Source organism: Hakea prostrata, chromosome 10, assembly GCF_041222555.1.
Source record: "Hakea prostrata isolate BN-2017 chromosome 10, UWA_Hpros_2, whole genome shotgun sequence".
Classification (NCBI taxonomy): Eukaryota; Viridiplantae; Streptophyta; class Magnoliopsida; order Proteales; family Proteaceae; genus Hakea; species Hakea prostrata.
The window spans coordinates 5,090,318-5,112,120 of record NC_142609.1 but is presented as its reverse complement, the minus strand read 5'-3'; the positions used below and the strand labels follow the sequence as shown (position 1 = coordinate 5,112,120).

The 21,803-nt window shown below is 37.8% G+C and overlaps 2 protein-coding genes across 7 annotated transcripts in view; one reads left to right on the top strand and one right to left on the bottom strand.

Annotated features, from left to right (window-relative positions):
* Positions 1-7,282, bottom strand: part of LOC149001650 (protein SEMI-ROLLED LEAF 2-like) — a 56,848-nt gene extending 49,566 nt beyond the window's left edge. The window contains exons 1-2 of the mRNA XM_089136543.1: positions 6,969-7,282; positions 6,537-6,819 (exon numbers count right to left, since the gene is read on the bottom strand). Of these exons, the coding sequence (XP_088992669.1) occupies positions 6,537-6,671 (135 nt within the window). The 5' untranslated portion in view covers positions 6,672-6,819; positions 6,969-7,282. The remainder of the gene's footprint in view (positions 1-6,536; positions 6,820-6,968) is intronic.
* Positions 7,283-10,407: 3,125 nt separating this feature from the next.
* On the top strand, positions 10,408-15,863 carry LOC149001649 (serine/threonine-protein phosphatase 7 long form homolog). Of its 6 annotated transcripts, none has more exons than XM_089138403.1 (10): positions 10,408-10,538; positions 10,831-10,946; positions 12,661-12,722; positions 12,850-13,246; positions 13,352-13,476; positions 13,616-14,260; positions 14,346-14,536; positions 14,680-14,767; positions 14,849-15,283; positions 15,369-15,863. In XM_089138403.1, the coding sequence occupies exons 4-10, from the start codon at positions 12,853-12,855 to the stop codon at positions 15,600-15,602; spliced, it is 2,112 nt and encodes a 703-aa protein (XP_088994529.1). In that variant the 5' UTR covers positions 10,408-10,538; positions 10,831-10,946; positions 12,661-12,722; positions 12,850-12,852; the 3' UTR covers positions 15,603-15,863. The 6 variants fall into 6 exon arrangements, with proteins under 6 accessions (XP_088994529.1, XP_088994535.1, XP_088994534.1 ...); XM_089138409.1 differs by having other exon boundaries at positions 15,410-15,554; XM_089138408.1 differs by lacking the exon at positions 10,831-10,946 and having other exon boundaries at positions 12,860-13,246.
* Positions 15,864-21,803: the final 5,940 nt, after the last annotated feature.

The following is a 21,803-nucleotide window of genomic DNA, read 5'->3' as shown; positions in this document are numbered from 1 at the left end:
CTTTCCCTTACGACACTTTCTTCAAGATGGTTTGGCCATTTCATGTGAATGATGCTACCTACAGAAGGGCAGCATGTGACTCGTTGGATAACTATAGGCATTCCATGACATGTGCTAAGTATTCCACTATTCGTAGAGCTCCCAGGGTATAGGGTGGAGGCACCACACCACAACAGCTCATATTAGGTTAAAGTAGATGTGATGTGATTGGAAGTTGTAATTCATTCATATACTACCATGTTATATATTTATCCTATTTTAGTATAATACTACTAACTACTGACTTCTACACTTGTACTTAACTAATTGTATAACGAATTTTAGTTGTTGTCTCCTTTGTTGCATTTTAACGAAGATCTTGGTGTTCTCTTGCATCATATCCATGTTTACATTGGTTAAAATTCAAGTTCCAAACTTCCATTTTCATCGGCCATGTGCAAATCAAAAACACCACTTCGGGTTACATTTTAGGCAAAAATAACATTCACAGTGTGTTTATTGGCCTCAAATTAGGCTGGACACTGAAAACCAAGCAAGAATGTCCCTAAAACCCAACAAAACTTAAGGTTAAAATTATAAAATTTTAAAAAAAAATCAGAAATTTCGGTGAAATCTCACCGAAATTTCTGAATTTCAATTACCAAAATTCCGCACTGTGCTTCCAATAAGAGTATCATGACTGAAATTATTTTCTCATCCTCCCATCAGCTGACTAAAAAGAAATAAGGTGCATCAAACTTTCATTAATGGAGGGCTATAGTAAAGGTAGTTCTCACTAGACGTGGCCAGCTAGATCACTTGACCAAGCAGCCCGTAAAGGTGATGATAATTGGGTGACTACCAATGCACGTATACTTGGATAGATGTTTAACCATATGTCAAACCACATTGTTGACCTGTAACCCACTTGCAGACTGTTAAGGACTTATGAGAGTATCTAAATGTGTTTTTATTATGGTCAAAATATCTATCCAGAATATGACTTATCACAGTAGTTTCATCAAGTTAATAGAAAGGGTAAGATCTCACCCAGTATTCTACAGACCTCAAAAGAATGTACAAAAAGTTGAACTCTATCTACCTATTTCCTCTTATGTAAAGACAATGCAAAAACAAAGAGAACAACTAGCACTGATGAGCTTTTAGGAAGGACTTGAAGGAGTTTTGATGCCATTCAAGCTCGAATCCTTGGCAGTGATCCGCTTCCTACCTTAGCCAACACTTTTTCAAGAGTTCTTTATGTAGCCAAAGAAAGCCCTCAACCCAATATAGATGGTACTTCAGAAGGACAAAGCACAGGACAGAGTCATGGAAATAATCCTGGAAGAAATTCTAGTTCTCAAAATTCTGCTAATACTGCTATACAAACTAATACATGTCATCACTATGGATGTTCTGGACACACTCAACGTTTTTGTTGGAAACCTCACAGAAAACCACCACACCTTGCTAATGCAGCCACTACGTCAGAGTCCCCTATTACGGCCACTATAGTTCAACTGGAGGGTAATATGGCAAAAATGTTAGATGAAGATTATGTTCTTTTTAACCAGTTTCATGCTAATCAATCATAGCCGTCCACCGCCCCCTATTCAAACTAGGTAATGCTGCCGCCCGCCTTTTGTCTACATCCTATTGTTGGATCATTGATTTAGGAGCATCTGATCATATTACCAGGGCCACAGGAATCTTCTCTTTCTTTCGTTCATCTACCTCCACTGTTTACACTAGCTAATGGTTCCCACACCAATGTTAAAGGAATGAGCACTGTCCAACTTACTAATTCTCTAACCCTATCTTCAGTCCTTTATATACCTAACTTCCATTTCAATTTACTATCTATTCATAAATTCACTTTCACTTATAACTATTCAGTCACCTTTCTTCCTAGTTTCTATTTATTTCAGGATCTTATAACGAATAACACACTTGGTAAAGGCCATGAGCCTGGGGGGCTGTATTTATTTGAGAACATATCACCCTATCTCCATTCATCATCAAGTCCATTGTAGATTGGGACATCCCTCTTTGGAAAATATAGAATAATTAGATAGTCACTTTCATTCTATTTCTAGTTTGTCCAGTCAATTTGGGAAGCTTCACTGCGTGAGTTATCCCCCTCGTATTAATAAACAATCTGACCAGCCTTTCTCTTTAGTTCACTGTGGTGTATGGGCCTTGCCCTGTCACTTCGTAGGATTTTGATATTTTGTAACTTTTGTAGATGACTTCTCCAGAGTTATTGGCTTTATTTAATGAAAAATCGGTCAAATTTATTTACTATATTTTTCGAGTTTGTAGCTAAACTTCGCAGTCAGTTTGGCATTTCTATTTTTACTTTCACAATGATAATGTTAAAGAATAGTTGGATTCAATTTCTTTCTTTATCCTAGTTAAATTCTGTTATTATTTCCCTCATATAACCCTATAGTTACCCCTAGTGGGTTGTGAATAAAGAATTAAATTCTAAGAAGTCTTCTCTTAAGAAACAACATGATATCAAAACAAGGATATGTGAGTTATTATGTCTACGTGATCTACTATGAAACTAGGTGTCTCAATTCGTCAACCTGTGATGCTTTATAGTGACAAAGAAGCAGCTATGAGCATGCACATAATCTAGTACAGCACAATAGGACAAAACATGTGGAGATTGGCAGGCATTTTATCAAGGAAAAGTTGGAAAGTAGCAATTTGTAAGCTATCCATAAAGTCTAGGGATCAAATAGCGATGTCTTCACTAAATGATTACTCCAACATATACTCCATCCTCTTTTGGCCAAGTTGGGCATGTGTGATATCGATGCCCGAACTTGAGGGCGAGCTTTACCAAGAATAGTTTAGGGAGTAAAAATCCCTCTTTCAGGATTGTGCTAGCTCTAGTCCTCAAGAGGGATCATTCCCTCTCCGTTTCTCTTTAGTTTGTTGAATCCTACTTGGATTCATCTTATTTCTCCGTTCATACTTCAATTCTGTTTTTGTTTCCCTCAGATATAACCCTATAAGTACCCCTAATGGGCTTTGAACAAAGCATTACATTCTAAGAAGTCTTCCCCAAAGAGACAACACAAACAAAATCAAGAGGATCAATTCTTCAAGGATTGAGACACCATACTAAGCTAGTGTTGATATAGTCTTCAAGGCAGCAACATTAAACTATAACAGAAACACTCCATTACTGAGTAGAAGTCATTTGCTTCATAAAATCTGCAGCAGTAGGTGGCTGCATGCTACAAGGGAAGAACCGAAAGTAAGTAACAAAAACAAAAGAAGATGAACTTAAAAACCTGATTACAAGAGCTCTGCTACCATTCTGAGTTTTGAGGGCTTTGAAATAAAAAAAAAGGAGAAAAAACAAATCTCACAAAGGATGAGTTTTGTCCTAGAGATAATAGAATATTCTACCATAGACTCCCTTCATAATATTAAATTATTAAAATTAAGTGAGAGAATGTGATCATGCAGCACCCACACCCAGTATATTACAATTACCTTATTAAACACACAACCAAAATCAGCATCTAGAGTCGGTATCCGTCAAGGCTGTCCTCTCTCCCCTTACCTCTTCTCTCTAGCTCTTGAGGTCCTCTCTCGTTTCCTCCAGTAGAGCACAGATCAGCATCTTATCTCCCCCATTCCCAAATGCAAATCTCTCAATCTCTCCCACCTTGCTTTTGCCGATAATCTTATCATCTTCTCCAAAACTGATCATCAATCCATTTCCTCCATCATCTCAACTCTCTCTAATTTTGAGATTCTCTCTGGTCTCAAAGTTAATCTTGATAAATCTACCATCTTCCTCTCCGGCATCCTTGACTCCCTGCACTCCTCCTTCCTTCAGCTCCCAGGTTTTAAGCATGGTTCGTTCCCGGTGTCTTACCTGGGTCTTCCCCTTATCCCTGGTAGACTCACTCGCCACCACTGCTCTCCCATGCTTGAACACATTCGAAAGAAACTTCAACTTTGGAAAGGCAAGCTTCTCTCCTTTGTTGGCCGTGTTGTGCTCATCAAGTCTGTCCTCCAGTCGTCATATCTTTATTGGTGTGGTATCTTCTCCCTTCCCAAATCTACCATTAATGCTATGGAAATCCTTTTCTGTGCTTTCCTTTGGAAGGGTCAAGAAGCATCCCGCTTCCTTCACCCCATCAGCTGGTCAGCTATATGCCGCCCAAAAGTTGAAGGAGGCCTAGGAATTCGCCATATCCTGGACGTCAATCTGGCTTGTCTTCTCAAACTCATCTGGAAATTGTTACCAAACATGATTCCATTTGGGTCCATTGGGTCCACTCCTACCTCCTCCGTTCCGACTCTTTCTGGACCGTCCTCATTCCCTCCAACCCTTCCTGGGTCTGGAGAAAGCTGCTCCATCTTTTAGGCCACGTGAGCTCACAGCAATCTCTTCTTGCATTTCCACTGGCTCCACCACCTCCTTTTGTCTTGACCCATGGCATTCGATGGGTATTCTGTTTACTCTCCTTGGCCCCCGCACTGTCTATAGCTCCCTCATCCCCAAATCCACCCCCTATCCCACTTCATTTCCGATGGATTTTGGTCCCCTCTCCCTCTCCCCTGTCTCACACAAGTTTGGAATTCTCTCCCACCTCTCTCTAACTCACCTCATGATACCATTGTTTGGCTCCCTTCCCCCTCAAAAAAATTCACCATCTCCTCAGCTGGAACCTCCTCAGAGCCCCTCCCCCCCTTGGCCCCCGTTGGTCTGGTTCAAAGATCATATCCCCCGCCATTCACTTACCCTATAAAGAGCCCTTATGGTTGCCCTTTCCACCCAAGCCTTCCTCATTAGCCGTCACATCCCTGCTAACTCAAATTGTACCCTTTGTTGGTGCGACCATGAAGACATTGACCACCTCTTTTTCCTTTGCCCTTTCTCTAATTCCCTTTGGAGAAAAGCCCTTGCCTCAATTTGGCCTCGTTCGCGATGCTCCTTCGGATTTGCTAGGGATTGGTCTTGGATTTTGAGGATTTTCTCAGGTTCTTCCATATGTGACCGAATTGGTAAGCTAGTCTTTAGTGCTTCTATTCATCACCTTTGGTGGCAGCACAATCTTAGAAGATGGACCTCCAAGTCCCGTTCTATTTATATGATTTGGAAAGCCACCTATTTTTATGTTTCTGCTAGAGTTTCTTCTATCCCCCATCCCCCGGTAGATGACACCCCAAGGAACAGGCTCATTGTTATACCCTAGGGTCTCACTTCCTCCTTCTAGTCTCCCCTTTTGAGGCTTTTGTTGTATTCCTTTGTTTTATATTATATTACTCATTCATCCAAAAAAAGAAAAAACAATCAGCATCTAAACTTTCCAACATTAATTTACTCACAACAGTGGTGCAAGTGACTCAACAAGAACAAAGAATCTAGATGATATGATAAGGCGAGCCTTTTTCATGCTGATTATGTTGTGTTGGGGGGAGGGGGAAGGGGGGAATTAATCAGTTTTCGTTGGTAGAATGTGCTCTGCAACAAATGGGATATGCAGATGTTAACATCATTTGACAACATTGCCATCTTAGATGAGAGGTCCATTCTCTTGGAAGTATAGATCATCCAACAAAATGGCCAACAAGTAAGCCAATCAATAAGATGTGAGACTTTTGGCCCAAAAAGGAGGGGGGGAAAATAACAAGTGAGACAGAGATTTCGGAGGAATTGTCGTTTGTTTGTTTATCTCTAGTCTAGCATTTTCAACATTTCTACTCTTTTATGTGTTTTGATTATCTGATGCAATTGTCGGTCCTTATAATTTATAATACTACAACAACAAGAAGCCTAGTCCCAGCTAAATGGGGTCTACTACATGGATTTTTGCCTTCCAATCAGCTATGTTTAAGGTCATACTAGATATAAAGCCTATGATATCCTTTCTCACCACTCCTCTTCAGGTCATCTTAGGTCAACCCCTAGCCCTTCTAATTCCTTCAATCTAGTTTAATCACTTCTCCTTACAGGGTCCTTATAATACTATTCAATATATGCTTACATTTGTCAAGAAAACTCTCTCTCATTGATCTTACAAATTGAAGAAGAGAAAAGACACTTTGATATAACTGTTTGGCTGGTATTGCAAAGTCTTCAAAAGTGACTGTCTCTTAGACCCAAAAACTCAATCACTGCTGACTAATGTGGACTTCTTGATAATCACACAAGCATCATAAATTCTATTCCTACTCCACCATTAACGAAAACATTAGAGAACATCCTTCAGGGTTCAGAGAAAGAGGTTAAAATATGAATCTAGCTCAAAGGAGTAAGCTGAAACTTTTGACAATACTAAAGTGTGCTTTTTTCGGTTGGTGAGGTGGAGTGGGAGGGGAGTTTCTCATACACTGTAATCAGATGTGCTTTTTAACATTAACTCTTAAACAATGACAGTAAACATCTACAAACTGCAGACACGAGCATCACTGGGTAGAACACCATCTAAATATTTTAAAATGTCAACCAAGTGAAAGAGGAAATAACAATTTTACAAAGTACAAAACTAGGTAGTAAATGAGATAAGAATGAAATTCCGGACCTGGGAACGAGGAAAAATATCTGATATCAACTTCTTGTACCTCTTCACAGGCTGCCGAGACCTCGCTCGCATTGCCGGGCAGAAGAAACATAAACTGCCACAGACTGGCAGAACTTGTCTCGACATAACACCCATCTTTAAAACCTCTAAAATCCTACAACCTATTTGTCTTTCTGATCCTTCAAAGTCTGCTTTGCAAACCTCTTCTTTTTCCTCAAAATCAACAAAAATATTCTCCGACCAAGAAGAAAATTATCAGCGTATTTCAGATACCGGGACCAGCCTACAATATACACTTAAAGATCAAAATCCAAAATGATCACAGAAACAAGTTTGTAAAATTGGATGGGTTCCTATTAGCAATTAAGAACCGATTGGAGCTGAATTTAGGATTTGAATTCCTATAATCCGAGATTTTGATTGTTCAATTACCTCGGATCTTCGCCTTGGATAGCAGACCAGAGGCTGGAAATACCCAAAGTTCTATGCAGGAAAGCACCGGATCTCCGACATCCTTCACCGCGAAATTTACGAAGAAAGAAAAATAGAACTGTCTTGACCTCTCCGATCTTCTTCCGTATAGCTTGCCTGCCATTAATTCTTAGACCTAATATAATATGCTGATTAACACTAAATTCGGTAAATTTGGTCAGAAATGCAAGAATGTGGAGGTTATTCCAATTTTACGTGAGTTGCCAGAAGTCATCATCCCACATTTCCACTTTCATCACTCCGTTTGGAAGACCTCCCACGATTCAATATATTATATCCGTTGCATTACCATTGAAAAGGGCAGTTGGGCTATGTCTTTTTTTTTTTTTTTTTGGGTAAAACGTTGGGCTATATCATAGGGACCACGATCTATTTAACTTTATTTCTACCCAAAAAAAAAAATATATCTATTTAACTTTATAATATTATCCTACATCTCACATGCCCCCTGTTTCAAGGCTTATGTGAGTGTGGGGGAAATGAAAGCATGGGCAGATTGGGTGGAGATGATCTGTACTCTCATATACCGTGTTCTTTTACTCTCATTGATCATCTTATCAATGGAAGGCTTCCACCTCATGGGCTTTCTAAAACAGGTCTCACATAAGAGCTCAACTTCAATGCTACGCAATTTATGCATAGCACTGTGTTGCGAACAGTCTAGATCGAGATCTCAACCGTCTGTTTCTAAAAAATGTGATAATACACTTTTGGGATTGATGGTCTCGATCGTTCACTTGCAGTGTTGTACATTTAATGCATAGCACCCAAGCAATTTTACTCGCTTAAATGCAAGGGTGTCAATTTGCATACCAAAACCGTTAAACCGCGCCGTCTAAAACCACACCATACCGTACCGTTCAAAATTCGGTACGGTATGTACCAAAACCGAATTTCTTAGGTACCGTTCCGGTTTTAGGTACTCATACCGATGGTATGTACTGAAACCGTACCGAGTTGGTACCGTACCAAATTAAGGGATATAAATTGTAATTTTACAATTAAAATGCTTTACCTTTATCCTATTCCTAATTCTCTATTTCAGCTTTTTGTTTCATCATTCACTTCTCTTCTTAGATTTATTTGTTTTGTCTTTATTAATTAAATTTATTTACTTTATTTCTATTAATTTCAAATTCTATTGATTGATTGATCACAATTTCATTAGAATCTTAATGAACTAATAACAACAGTGGCATAAGTTCATTTGTACCAAAATTGTACCGCACTAGATACCGTATTTAAACCGTTTTCCCGTACCGATTTAATACCGAAATCATTTTTTTAAATACCGAAACCGTACCGTACCGAATTACCAAAATTGTGCTGATTGACACCCTTACATAAATAAATGTGTGACAAAAAGAAAGAAGAAAGTAATATATAGCACTATTTTAAAAGTGGTGATCCCAATTTGGAAGTTGAGTGTTTCATCAGCTTTTAGACCAAAAGCTTCTTACCTTTGAAGTTTGAATCATACATATGTACAAATCATAAAAAGAAAAAGGGGGGCTAGAAAGATGCAAGGTGTGCGCTTCTTTCTTTTTTCCCCTGGCTTTTCGTTTTTTTGAAATGGGCAGTTTTATATGGGTTAAGTATTTTATATTTTTTTTAATAAAAGAATAAATATTTTATATGAGGGGATTTTGTTGGTGACCCCAAAAATATTTAAATTATTGATTTCATACTATGAGGTGCTGGTATTTTTTTCTTCTCTCTTGAAAACTAAGGTTTGTCTGAACCAACTTATGTGCAACTCTTCGAGGGGGAAGCTTTATAACTATATAAATATTGAATAGAACTTCAACCTTAGGGCCAAAGAGATTCAAACTCTTAACCTCATACACACGTTAGTATTTGGTAATAGAGCCAATCCATGAAGTTAAGTGTCGGTCTTTTTTCAATTGAGTCAACCCTTTAGGGTTGGTGTGCATTTCTTTCTTTTCTTCATCACATTATATCTCACAGGCCCTGTCTAAAGACTTCTGTGAGATGTGGGAAAATAGGGTTACGGGCAGTTTGGGCGGTGAGGATCTCCACGCTCACATTTGTTTGTTCTTTTGCTCTTTTTGGTCACCTTACCAATGTACGACTTCCACCTTGTGGGTTTCTAAGATAGGTCTCCCATGATTGTGTGATGAAGAGAATGAAGATGGTAACATATAGCACTATTTTTAAAGAGAGGTGATCCCAACTCATGAATTAGTGTGTCATCAGCTTTTAGACCAAAGGCACCTTACCCATGAATCATACATATATACATAAGCGTTTCTTGTTCTATTTTTTTTTTTTTGCAATTTTGTTTTTCTTTTAAAAATCGGAATGGGCAATTTTATATAGGGGATAAGTATTTTACATGTCTGGAAAAAAAAAATTATATTAGGGGAATTCGTCCTTGACCCTAGAATATTCAAATTATTGATCTCATATTATAAGGTGTTGGTATTTTCAAACCAGCTTATGTACAACTCAACTATATCTTCAAGGGGAAGCTTTATAACTCTCTAAATATATAATGGAATTTCAACATTGGGGCCCAAAGAGATTCAAATTATTGACCTTATACACACGATTAGTTTTTGCTAATGGATCTAACCCCTTGAAGTGCTAGTCTTTTGCCAATTGAGTCAACCCTTTAGAGTTGGTGTACATTTCTTTCTTTTCTTCACCATCAAACTAGAAGAATGACTAGAGGCCTATAGGCATTGGGGAAGGAAAGGAAAGAGTGGGAGAAAGTGAGAAAAGATAGATCCTAAGTTGGAAATCAATGCATTTTGCTTCAGTCGTATGCGTTAAATGTGCAGCATTGTTTGACAAAAAAAGAAAAATTGTTGGATAAAGATCTTAGTCAAAATTTTGACTGAGATTGTGATCTCCACCGTTGAAAAGCAAGCAGTCGTGATTGAAATCTCGTCAAAGATCTCAACCTGACAGCTTGTTTCAAGCTGAACGCGCCCTGGACCGAAGCTCAATCCGAAATATAAAATGCATCTCAAATTAAAAAAAAATAGTAATAATAATAAACCTCGTGGTATCAAAATTCGATGGACAAATATAAACGTTGTTAACTAAAGCTCAATTCGAAAGAAAAAATGCATCTCAAATTAAAAATAATAATAATAATAATAAACCTCGTGGTATCAAAATTTGATAGACAAATAAAAACATTGTTAACTGAAGCTCAATTCGAAATGAAAAAATGCATCTCAAATTAATAATAATAACAACAATAAAACTCGTGGTATCAAAATTCGATGGACAAATAAAACATAGAAGTTAACAGCAAACACCTGTGGCATGACAAAATGCCAGAAAAAATAAAAGCATATATCATCTCTTGAGTCTTGACCCAAAAATAAAAAACATACCATAAGGCAAAAGACGCCTAAATCCTCCGTAGATGAACTGTTTTTTCTCTCTGTTCGGGTGGTTTCCTCGCCCTTCATCTGGGTCCGGCTCAAGGCCAGGGAGTTTTCGGATTTTGAGTTTTGATTTTGCTGACTACTTGAGGTTAGTGGAGTAAAATCTCTGTAATTGCAGTCACATTTTTTCCTTCTTTTGAATTATAATTATTTTTAAGGAAAAGGGTTGAAGTCGTAGATCTGTGTTGCGATATTGCGTTTATTTTAGTTGTGATGAGTGAATGGACTATACTCTGCGTTGGTTTCTTAGTTTAATAGTTGCAACCACGAAATACGTCTCTTTTAATATCTGGGTCTGAACTGCCTGTCAATGAATTCAATTGAACTTATTCTGAGTTTTGGAGATTTTTTTGGTCTTTATGAAATTTATCTGGTTTCAGCTATGTGGGTTGATTTTGCAACTAGAGAGATATCACTCTGATATGCATATCAGTCTATTTGAGGTCGAAATAGTGATTTTGTCTGGGAAAAGATAAGAGACGTTCGTTGGAGTCAGGTGGTTATTTATCCTTGCAAATATTTGCTCATTCCAATAGGATTTGGTAACACAAACTTCATGGAAATTCTAATGACTGATTGTGCACGGTATGCAGCAATTATGGTTATGCAAGGACCCAGCCCTTCAGAAATTTTCATCAGTATCTGTTGTTATACAAATAAACTCCTATAAGAACCATTTGTACTGAAACTTCCAAGAGTTTAAAGCAGATGACAAGCAGTTCCGTTATGAAAATTATATTTATGAACAAAAATAAGATGATTTGCTTGATAAAGCAAGCTGGAGATTAATGGATGTCTTTTAACTGGTAGTTAACATTTTCAGTTGATCATCTATTCTGAAATTTATAGTGGATTGGTGATCCTAAATTATCCAATTTTTGTGGGAACTTGGATGACAAGCATATGGTAATGGCTGTTGACATTATTTGATTTTAGATTTTTACATATCCAATTGGTATCTCTGTTCAAAACTATGTAAAATCTTCATTTCTACGGTTATATTTTTGTTGTTAATTTAATGTTAATAATGCCCTGCTGTTAAGTAGCAAGTCCTTTTAAGTTTCTTTTGTGACATCCTTTACCTTGTAGGTAATGGATTTACGTATTTCCTGATCCTAGAATAATTAATTTAATCTTAAACTTTTTTTTTTTTTTTAATTTTATTTAAATAACCTGTTTGTCTTTTCCTGATTAGTAGCCTTTGTATTAGATGGAGGAAAAGTTACAGAAAAAGCTGCCTTCTAGAACTAGGGTGGAATCTCCAAACTAAGATGGCAATTCACCCTTAACCCTTGTCCATACTGGTAGAAACACTTAATTACAAACAAATATGAAGCTGCAACCTTTCCAATCATCTCAAGAAGTTCACTAGGTACCTCTTCCTCTATCCACACTTAACATTGAATGTATAGGTTAAAAATTTTCTTTGTATACAGCTAATCCCTTTTTGCTTCAAGTATATTGTCTGATACTTGAGAAACAGTGTCTCGGCCAAGCGGGAATAAGGCTGCATGCACTATGATCCTCCCCAGACCCCACAGTGGCAGGAGCCTCTTGCACTGGGTATGCCCTTTTATTGGTCTTCATCATAGGGTACAAGCTGAATGCATCTACCACAAAAGCAACCCAATATGGGGTTTAGGAACCCAAGGACCTAAGTTGCATTGTTTAATCAGCTTCCAAATGTATGATTAAATTCTCAGCTTCCTAAAACAAGTCTTCTGATAAAAATTCAATGTAGAACAGTCAATGGGGCTCTATGTTTTCAAAATTCTTGTGAAGGGCCAAATAGTTGTCAAAACCAACTACTAAAAATAGATCAAAATGACTTGGACTAAACAAAACCAAGTTAAACCCAGAGGTCCAAATAATCAAGAAGGCTTGTAACATGGGCAAATCATGGTTCATATGGTCCTTGGATGGTGGATCAGCATTTGTTCTACTCTTAAGCATTTCTTTGCGTAACTGGTTGCCCTTAGGTAGATCAGTGGTCCCTAGACAAAGACTAAAACGAACCAGACTAAATGTGTTGGATTGAACCCAATAACTATACATTGAGACTTCAGCATATTGCCTCTATTGGTTGACATCTATAAACTATACTTCTGAGAACTACAGAACATGCATTCTTTTTGTACTGATATAGTGATATGTAAAGCTGTTTTAGATGATGGGCTTTTTGATGCTTGTCCTTGTGATTTATTTTGCAGGCTCCATTTGGATAGGCAGTAGTTGAGTTGCAGCTTGCTCCCTATCTATCTTATAGCTGCAGGTAAGTTCCATCTTGAGGGGAGAGTTCTGCAATTTCATAAATATTCAGAATAACAAGATTTCTGATTTTCTCATCATGTTGTGCTTCTACCATGTCTATATGATGCTTCCTTTATTGATGTTGATAGACGATGGCAGACCAGATGGTAACACTCATGTGTCGTTGGGATGGAAGGATTACAACTGGACCACAGGGTGCAGATTATGAAGGTGGTAGGCTCAAAGGAATTCGTGTCAACTGTAGAACAACTCACCCAGAATTATTGTCCCGGATGTATGAGATAACGAAGTATGACAGAAGGCAGTTTAATATTAAGATGACGTGTAGGTACCCGATGTCTAAGGGATACATGGCTTATGAGATAGATGACAAAGATGCCACAGAAATTATGCTTGAATTGGGAAGACAGCAAAATGGCCATGGAGTAGAATTGTACCTGGAAACAGATCAAGTGCACATCTACAATGAACAAGATGGTCATCAGGTCATTCAGAGTGATCCATTCACTCATGTTTTCGTCCAAGGTAGTGTAAAATTCAAGCCGCCATCTTTTTGCAATTTTGACAATTAGAGTGCTCCATCACTGGCTTTATGTGTGATAATTCTTACAGTTTTTGTGCTTTGTGCAGACAACAATACTCAGTTCGTTGCTGAGTTTCCTGCTGACCCAGAGCAATTAGTCCCTGGGCCTATTGATACTAGTGTGCTCACACTGCAAGGTGATCATAGATCTCAGGCTATATGGGATGGTGAGGTTGGTATCTTTGTCCTTCTCCTTTTAGAAATGCTAAATTTACTTGTGTTATGAGCCTTATGATAGGCATGCAGTGTTCCTTTTCAGAAATGCTAAAATTACTTGTGTTTGGACTAACATGCAGTAATTTTTTTCTCAGGATATTGGAATATTGAAGTGTACTCAGAGAATAGGGCGTTTAGCAGATTGGCCTTTGCATTCTGATCTTGTCGGGTATATTACCAGAGCAGGACTCTATTACCTGTCTAGGGTTAACGTTATGAGGATGGATCGTCCATTGATCACTGCGTTAGTAGAGCGATGGCGCCGTGAGACGCACACCTTTCATCTTCCAGTTGGTGAGATGGCCATTACTCTACAAGATACTGCAGTTCTCCTCGGGCTCCGTGTACATGGCGACCCAGTGACTGGTAGGACTGATTACACATGGGCAGAGCTCTGCAAGGATTTACTGGGGAGAAAGCCAGAGGCTCAGTACTTAAGTGGATCATCACTGAAGATGACCTGGCTATATACACACTTTCACCAACTTCCAGAGGGCGCTAGTCCTATGGTTCAGGAGCAGTATGCCAGGGCCTACATGTTGTATTTGCTTGGGAGCACCATCTTTGTAGATAAGTCTGGAGATTCTGTCCAGTTGATTTATCTTCCCCTCCTAAGTGACATCGATGCAGCTGGGAGACTGAGCTGGGGTAGTGCTGCTCTAGCATTCTTGATGCGAGAATTGTGTAGGGCTACTTCCCGGCGAATGTCTGAGATTGCTGGATGTTTGACTTTATTGCAGGTATGTTCCACCTGCTCTTACCATGTATATATTTTGTTTCAAGCTGCCTTGCCGTGGGGTGTCTTCTAATACTTTCCAATATTAGTTATGGGCATGGGAGCGATTGCGTATTGGTTTCCCCAATAAACGTGAGCCTCAGACTTCGCCAGTAGGTGCTTCAACAACTGATAATGGTTCCCCTGCAGCTTCAGAAGTTACACTTCATACGCCAACAGATGCATCACTATTGGTAGCAGATGAGCAGTCAGCCACACTTGCAGATCCATTAGGGTGCAGGTGAATTGCTCTTCTTTTTCTTTTCTTTTTTCCCCTCTCTTTTGGGAGTGGGTGTACCTGAATTATAATGCTTTCTTGGTGAGTGAACATTATATTCTTGAAGTTATTTTATCTTATCAACTTCTTTTGACCTTTACACCCAGGTGGAATGTACCTATGTCACACACTGAGAGCCCAAAGAATGTTTTGCGTTACTATAGATCTCAACTGGACCACCTGATGGATGATCAGGTATAATTTATGTTCTAGCTGTTGATGTCTACCTGAGTTTGTAAATAACCTGTATAAATTATCCATATCCTATGAATGTAGGTTATTTGGCAACCATATACCCCTGAAGTTTTGGCAGCATTACCTGAAATATGCACAAGTGATCAGGAAGTGTGGCAGACAATAGCACCTCTAATTTGCTTTGACATTGTAGAGTGGCACTTACCTCAGAGAGTTCTACGTCAATTTGGTCTGCAGAACATGATTCCAGAGAGTATTAATGTAGACCAGGGACTCCATAGCATCACAAGACAGGGGAGGCCAACTATAGATTGGAAGGTACATCATGCTGATTACATCACTCTATGGGAGAATCGCTTGTCAACCATTGCGGTGGGAACTCCTGAGAATGGTTCAGCACACTGTAATGGTCAATATATGGAATGGTATCGTCGGATCACTCGTCGCTTTGTTGGCCATCCCAATGATACACCAGTTATGCGCTACCAACTTAGGGGACATGATCAACAAATACTGGTAATGATGTTTCTTATCATAAACCATGGTCATTTCATTTCAATCACTTCTCTTTATCTTGTAAATTAATAGTCTAAAATGGCAGGTTAGGTGCATGACTAATATGCATTCCCGTATTTGTACTAGCCTTCTAAATCTCCCCCCTACATGTACATGTTGTGCACACTTGACATTTGAGGAGCTTAGAGACATGATAGATGGTGCACTACAGCAGGTTCGTGAAGGGCGTCAGATGGACCCAGCCCCTCCAGTAGTTGCACCTGCAACAGGTCGGAAATATACCAGAAAGCGGCACAAAGTTGAGAAGCAGAATAAATAACAGCACTAGTAGCACCACTGTACTAGCTAGAGGTGCTTAAGAGTAAGCAACCTACACCAGCTTCTTGGACGCAAGCATGGCGACCAGCAGCTTCAGATGTACCTATCACATGTATTGGGCATGTGAATTGGGAACAGTTTTAACTCTAGTTGATGCTTCAGCAGCAGCCCAGCTCCAGCTGACCAACAAGAAGATTGGGTAAGGAAGCTTATTTATGATTGCTAGCTCACTCAGGATCTCCTTGTGGTGAATTTGATTATGATCAGGCCCCCCCCGCCCCCCCCCCCCCCCCCCCCCCCCCCCCCCCCCGGGCCCCCCCCCCCCCCCCCCCCCCCCCCCCGGTCCTCCCCCCCCCCCCCCCCTCCCCCCCCCCCAAAAAATTTTTCCTTTTTAGTAGTATAATTAATATTCTACATAAGGTGGGCTTCATTGATTGTGTTACACTTTGATTTGGTTTCTTATTGGTCATATGGGTAATATCTTACTAAACTCTTATATGGTCCTATTGCTAATAACCTTAGATCTTGATGACACCTACTTTGCCTATATAAAGGATGCTAGGTCCCTCCTCTAAACCCTAATCATAATCACAATCACATCGCTTAGTCAAGGATATACCATCAAGCCGGTGAATAGGGAGGAGTCTGAGGAAATCCAACATCATTGATCATAGAATCAACTTCCACCTCAAGTTTGTTCCTAGTGGGAGACATAAAGAAGATATTCCCTGCGCTTCTCTCCAATAAAACCATAGAAAGGTATGCTCATCATCATCTTGTGTCATTATCATACTAAGGTGTTTTTAGTCGATCTATGCGATCTTGGATAGAAATATTCTTACATGTGGAATCAGAGCCTGTATAGAATCGATTAAAAACCCATAGGATTGTTGACTGATAACTTAGGGTTCTAGAATGGAACCTATGAAACTTGTGAATTTGTTCTCCGATTTTTTCAACAAAACCGTGGGGTTTTTTGTCAATAACTTTTTTCTAGAAAGAATTTTGAAAATCTAACACTACCATTGCGTAGATCTCGGAAAAACGAAGAAATTGATATATTATGGGTCTCCATCGGACTTCGGACGCGCCGGCAATCGCTGCCGGAATCCGGCAGCATCTTTTTGATCTTTTTTAAATTTGTGCGGTGCTGACGTGGCAGTTTGACCGAGTCAGCGGGTCGGGTCAACCCGACCCATGACCCGCCAAGGCGACCCGATTTTGAACCCGTCGGTCAAACGGGTCGACCCGGTTGACCAGTCATCGGTCCAAGCGAATGGATTAACTTGGGCGAACCGGATTTATTGTTTGAACCATTTTGGACCAAACTCGTTTTTTGACTCAGCGAGTCAACTCACTGATTTCTGTTTAATTTATGATTTCGATTCGATTTCTGATTTCGATTCTGGTTCAATTTTGGTTCAATTCGATTTCTGATTTCGATTTTTCGGTTCAATTTCGAATCGATTTCTAATTTAGATTCTTGGTTCAATTTTGATTCAATTCAATTGCTGATTTCGATTCGGTTCAATTTAGATTTGATTCAATTGCTTATTTCGGTTCGGTCCGGTTCGGCCTAATAAGATTCTGATTTATTAGACCGTTTTTATTTGCTGGTTGAACCAGTTTAATAAATAAATAAAAAAAAAGAATACTATATGTTTAGTATTTGTTTATTTCGACCAAACCGTAAGAAACTTTAAAGCGTTCTTCTGGGTTTTATATTTTGGATCATTTAACGCAATGGAACCATTTTCAAGACCCAATTCTACCCCTATATATGCAAATATTATATATCATGTTTTGGTTGAGCCGATAATTGGAATGCTATTTATTTAGTTTTTTTTTTATTTTTGGCTAAACCGTAGGGAACTTTAAAGCATTCTTTTGGGGATTTATGTTTTGGACCCTTCCGGACACAATGGAATTATTTTCATGACCAAATTCCATTTTTATATGTATGAAACATGATATGACATATTTATGTTGTATATGTAATTTCACCGTTGGGTGAATTTTTTAATATGGATTTTTTTATCAAATGGCTTTGTATTGTAAGCATGTTTTATATGATATTATACAATTGTAAAATATATATCATGCATGCCTTATAAAGGGTTTGATTACTTCTGATAATCCGGATTTTTATGCAAATGTATTTTCGATTGCCTTTTGGTAATCCGGAATTTTAAATGTATGATGTATTTTATACATGCTTTGATTGCCTTTTGGTAATCCGGAATTTTAAATGTATGATGTATTTTATACATGCTTCGATTGCCTTTTGGTAATTTGGAATTTTATATAAATGTGTGATGTATTTTATACATGCTTCGATTGCCTTTTGGTAATCTGGATTTCTTCCAAACAATGTATTAGCATTATTTGTGGGTAACATAAAGTATATCCCAATATGAGAATTTCATGAGCTTGATTGTGAGTGACGCCAAAGTGGCATTCATGGTTGGGTTTATGGAATGTCGCCATATATAGTAATGGGATGTCTCTTGATGTTAATGCATTTTTATACGCCCAAAGGTGGTAATTATGTGATAGCATTAAGAGAGAGACAGTCAGCATTTGGTTGGGAGTTGATTAATCTAAGAAGTTTATACACCCAAAGGTGGTAAAATTTTCGAAGGTTGGAATACTCTCATGGACGCCGACGTATAAGGGAGTATCACAACTATATGTCATGAATTCTGTCCAAAGGTGTTTTCATGATGATATATGTGTACTCTTTAAAGTGATGCACTTATAAGTTATATGTTACCCACATTGTGATAATAAGCGATGTACTTATAAGTTACATATTAAAGTGCTAATAAAGTGATGGAGTATCACAACTATATGTCATGAATTCAAAAAAATGTTTTCATGATAATATATGTGTGCTCTTTCTAGTGATGTACTTATAAGTTACATATTAAAGTGATAATAAAGTGATTGAGTATCACAATTGTATATCATGAATTCTGCCCAAAGGTGTTTTCATGATGATATATGTGTGCTCTTTCTAGTGATGTACTAATAAGTTACATATTAAAGTACTAATAAAGTGAGGGAGTATCACACCGTATGTCATGAATTCTTCCAAAGGTGTTTTCATGATGATATATGTGTGCTCTTCAGTTAGTCACATTTTCTGTCTATAACAATATGATTGTTATTGAGATTCTTAAAAAGTCAAACTTCAAGAAATTGTAGATGATGTGTTGTTAACCACACATTCTTTGTTACTAAGTAACTGATGGATATGACTCATAAGAGTATAGAAGACAAAAGTTGATTTTTTGCGAGGTGAAAAGTAGTTATGTTCTTTTCTACTGCCCATTAAGAAGTCCATCAAGGAACACTTGATGAATTGTTTACCCACCGAATGCACTTTGTTTTGAAATTATTGAATGCGATGCGTAAAGATACTAAGTCTCATCTAGTGTTGAAATAAGTATATTTCGTAAGAGTTTTTTATCATAAGGTGTGATGGTTTTGGAGGAGTTAGGGATTATTTCTCCGGATGATTATTTTTTAGATAAAACTCATGATTCCTAATGTTTCTTTTATTACCCTTGCTATTATCCATCAATGCCCTTTGCATCCTCTCGAGTTTGGAATTATAAAGATCAATACCTTTTTCCAGAAGAAACTTTGTTCTTATGAGCATCAATACTCATAAAAATGTTCGGGGTAAAGACTAAGAGTCCGTCGACTAATAATTTGGGACTGTGAAAACTTCCTTATAAATAAAGATGATTGTTGTGTAGAGTTGCATTGAGTATAAGGTCCGTTAACTAAGTGCGAAAATGAAAGTTATGATTCTTTGGTTTTTGTTTGAAGATTTGATTTTCTCTTGTCCCATTCGTCATGGTGTCTAGATAGTGGTCCTTATTCCTCCACCTTGCGTATAAATTATTATTTCATCATATTTGTTGATGACCACTCTTAATATGGTTTTTAGAATAATCTAAATCTCTAAATCTTCAAGAATTTTTAGCTGGTTAAGAAATTGTTAGATCTGACCGGGGAGGAGAGTATTATGGCTGATATGAGGATCTTGGACGACTTAAGGGCCCATTCGCCAAATACTCAAGATTCGGATATAGTTGGTCTGTTCACTATGTTTGATAGTCCCGAGCAAAATTGTGTAACCGAAAGGCTTAATCACAATTTTGTGAACATAGTGAACAGTATGGTATGAAAACTACTTTGTCTGAATTATTTTTTATAAGGTGAAGCCACGGTAACGACCTCTTATATCCTTGATCATGTTCCTTTCCAAATATGTTCTTTTTTACTCCCTTTTCCATTGCAAATTATTCATAAATCTAACTTAAACCATTTTAGCGTTTGAGTTGTTCTCAAATCTAAGGTTGAATAATCAAGTATTGTAGAAGTTGGAACATAAAGTTTTTCATTGTTAATTTGTTTCTTACTCGGATCTTGTTTTTCCATCATTGTTAAGACAACGGAATTGTGAATTCTTAAATAGTTTTCGAGTTTGATATAGCCAAGAAATGTAGCTTGTTCCCGACTACTTGATATAATGAACATGAATATAACATTGGCATTATGGTTGACCCGGTTACTAAAGTTGTCTTTAATTAGATTTATGATTGGGTGCAACGAGATATATGATATAGTTGATGAGACAATATGATGTTTGGGAAGCTTGTTAAGTTGCCCAAGGTTTTAAACCCATTTATTTTAAGTGGGTGTATAAGACTAATAAATATTCACGAAGAAAGATTATAAGGTTTAAAACCAGATCGCGCTAAAGAGTTTACTCATAAAGAGGAAGTAGACTAGTGAAATTTTTCACCTATCTCTTCTAAGGACTCTTTAGAGTTATACCAAATAGATGTGAAGTTGCCTTTCTAGTTGAAAACCTTAATAAAGAAGTCCATGTCATTTGCTTGAGGATTTTGGCCGGGTGTTGATGATTTTAATCATCTTGGTGTAGACTCACGAAGTCTAATTTGTGGTTTTAAGTAAGCTTCCAACTATGGTGTTTAAAGATTAATAATATTGTGACTTCATTCGATTTTGTTGAGAAACTTGTAGATCAATATATATATATTGCAAGGTCGGTGGGAGAAATTTTATCTTTCTCATTATTTATGTTGATAATATTTTGCTCACTAGTAGTGACGTTGGCCTCCGCCATAAAGACCGAGCAATTGTTATTTGAGAATTATGATATAAAAGACCTTGGTAAGGCATCTTTGTCTTGGGCATTGAGATCCATAGGGATTATTTATGCTATTTATTGGATCTTTCTCGGAGGGCATATATAATTTATATTTAAAGAAGTTCGTATGTTAGATTGCATACTTGAGATGGTTTTGATTCTCAAGGGAGATACACTGAGCTTATTCGGTTGTCCTATAAGGATCGAGAGAGAACAATTGAAGAAAGTATCTTATCTTGAGATACTTGAAGAGGACAATTGATGATAAGATAATCTACAAGCTTGTTCCGACCTATAGCATTAAGGTATATATATTTGACCTTGCTAATTGTCCGGATAATAAGGTCTACTTGAAGTTGTTTTCCTTGATGGCATGAGGGATAATATTGTGAGTGTAAAATAGGTAAAATTACTTATTTCATCATAAAGGTTGAGTTTGCTACATGTTATGGGGCGATTCCTCAAATTGTTTGACTAAAGAATCTCATCGAGATAATTGACCGTTCTATTTTAACATTCTGCATAGATCCATCCAGTTGTCTATGTCACAATTCGTTCGTGTTGTTCATTAACTACCCGAAATGTGTGATCATGGGTCTAAATACATGATGGTCGATGCTTTTTGACCACTAAAGATAAAGTTGTTTGGTTAAGGAATCTCATTAGCGTTGACATTTTTTTTATTGTGGATAGATCTATCTAGTTACTGTGATAACATTCGTTGTGTTGTTTGTTAACAACAATAAGGGTATCACGGGTCTAAACACATGGAATTAAGTATTTGACTATTAAAGAAAAGGTTAAAGAATGTGACACCACGAGACATATTTGTCGGATAATATGGTTATAGATCCCCTAACTAGGGTCCCCGCCCGCGTCTTTGATAGACATGCGGTAACTATGGGTTTAGGAGGAATCTTAGATGCGGTTGTTTGTGGGAGTTTGAGAACTTTGCTCTATTGTGTAATAGGTATTCTATCTCCTTGTCTCTTGTATGCACCGATAATTTATTTG